This window comes from Brassica oleracea, chromosome C7 (genome assembly GCF_000695525.1).
Source record: "Brassica oleracea var. oleracea cultivar TO1000 chromosome C7, BOL, whole genome shotgun sequence".
Classification (NCBI taxonomy): Eukaryota; Viridiplantae; Streptophyta; class Magnoliopsida; order Brassicales; family Brassicaceae; genus Brassica; species Brassica oleracea.
Genome location: NC_027754.1, coordinates 16081169 through 16081512, shown reverse-complemented (window position 1 = coordinate 16081512; position 344 = coordinate 16081169). Strand labels below are relative to the sequence as shown.

Sequence of the window (344 nt, the reverse complement as noted above, 5' to 3'; positions counted from 1 at the left end):
CCTAAGAGCTTATTGTTTGCAGCGGACCTGTCATGAAGCTCTACCTTTGGGACCAGGCTGCAGCAGACTTCTGCAAGAAGTTTAACTCATATGACAACACTCCCACAGTGCTTTTGGTCACAGCTGTTAACACCAAACGTCTCGGAGGTAATCAATTATCTCTTTGGACTCATATTTCATTGATAATTGTGACATGCTTCGAAAAAGATAGTTTCATTGTTCGCTTACGTGATAGTAAAAACATTTTTTATTCCATAAACGTTTTCTTATTTGTCATTGACATTTTCTTATTCCATAAACGTTTTCTGTTTTGTCATTGGTTGATTATTGTTATCTATTCCAAA

The 344-nt window shown here is 36.3% G+C and overlaps 1 protein-coding gene across 1 annotated transcript in view; it reads left to right on the top strand.

The window, feature by feature from the left end:
- Nucleotides 1-344, top strand: part of LOC106302698 — a 4100-nt gene that overhangs the window by 1618 nt on the left and 2138 nt on the right. Inside the window, exons 4-5 of the mRNA XM_013739157.1 lie at nt 23-147; nt 212-218. Of these exons, the coding sequence (XP_013594611.1) occupies nt 23-147; nt 212-218 (132 nt within the window). The remainder of the gene's footprint in view (nt 1-22; nt 148-211; nt 219-344) is intronic.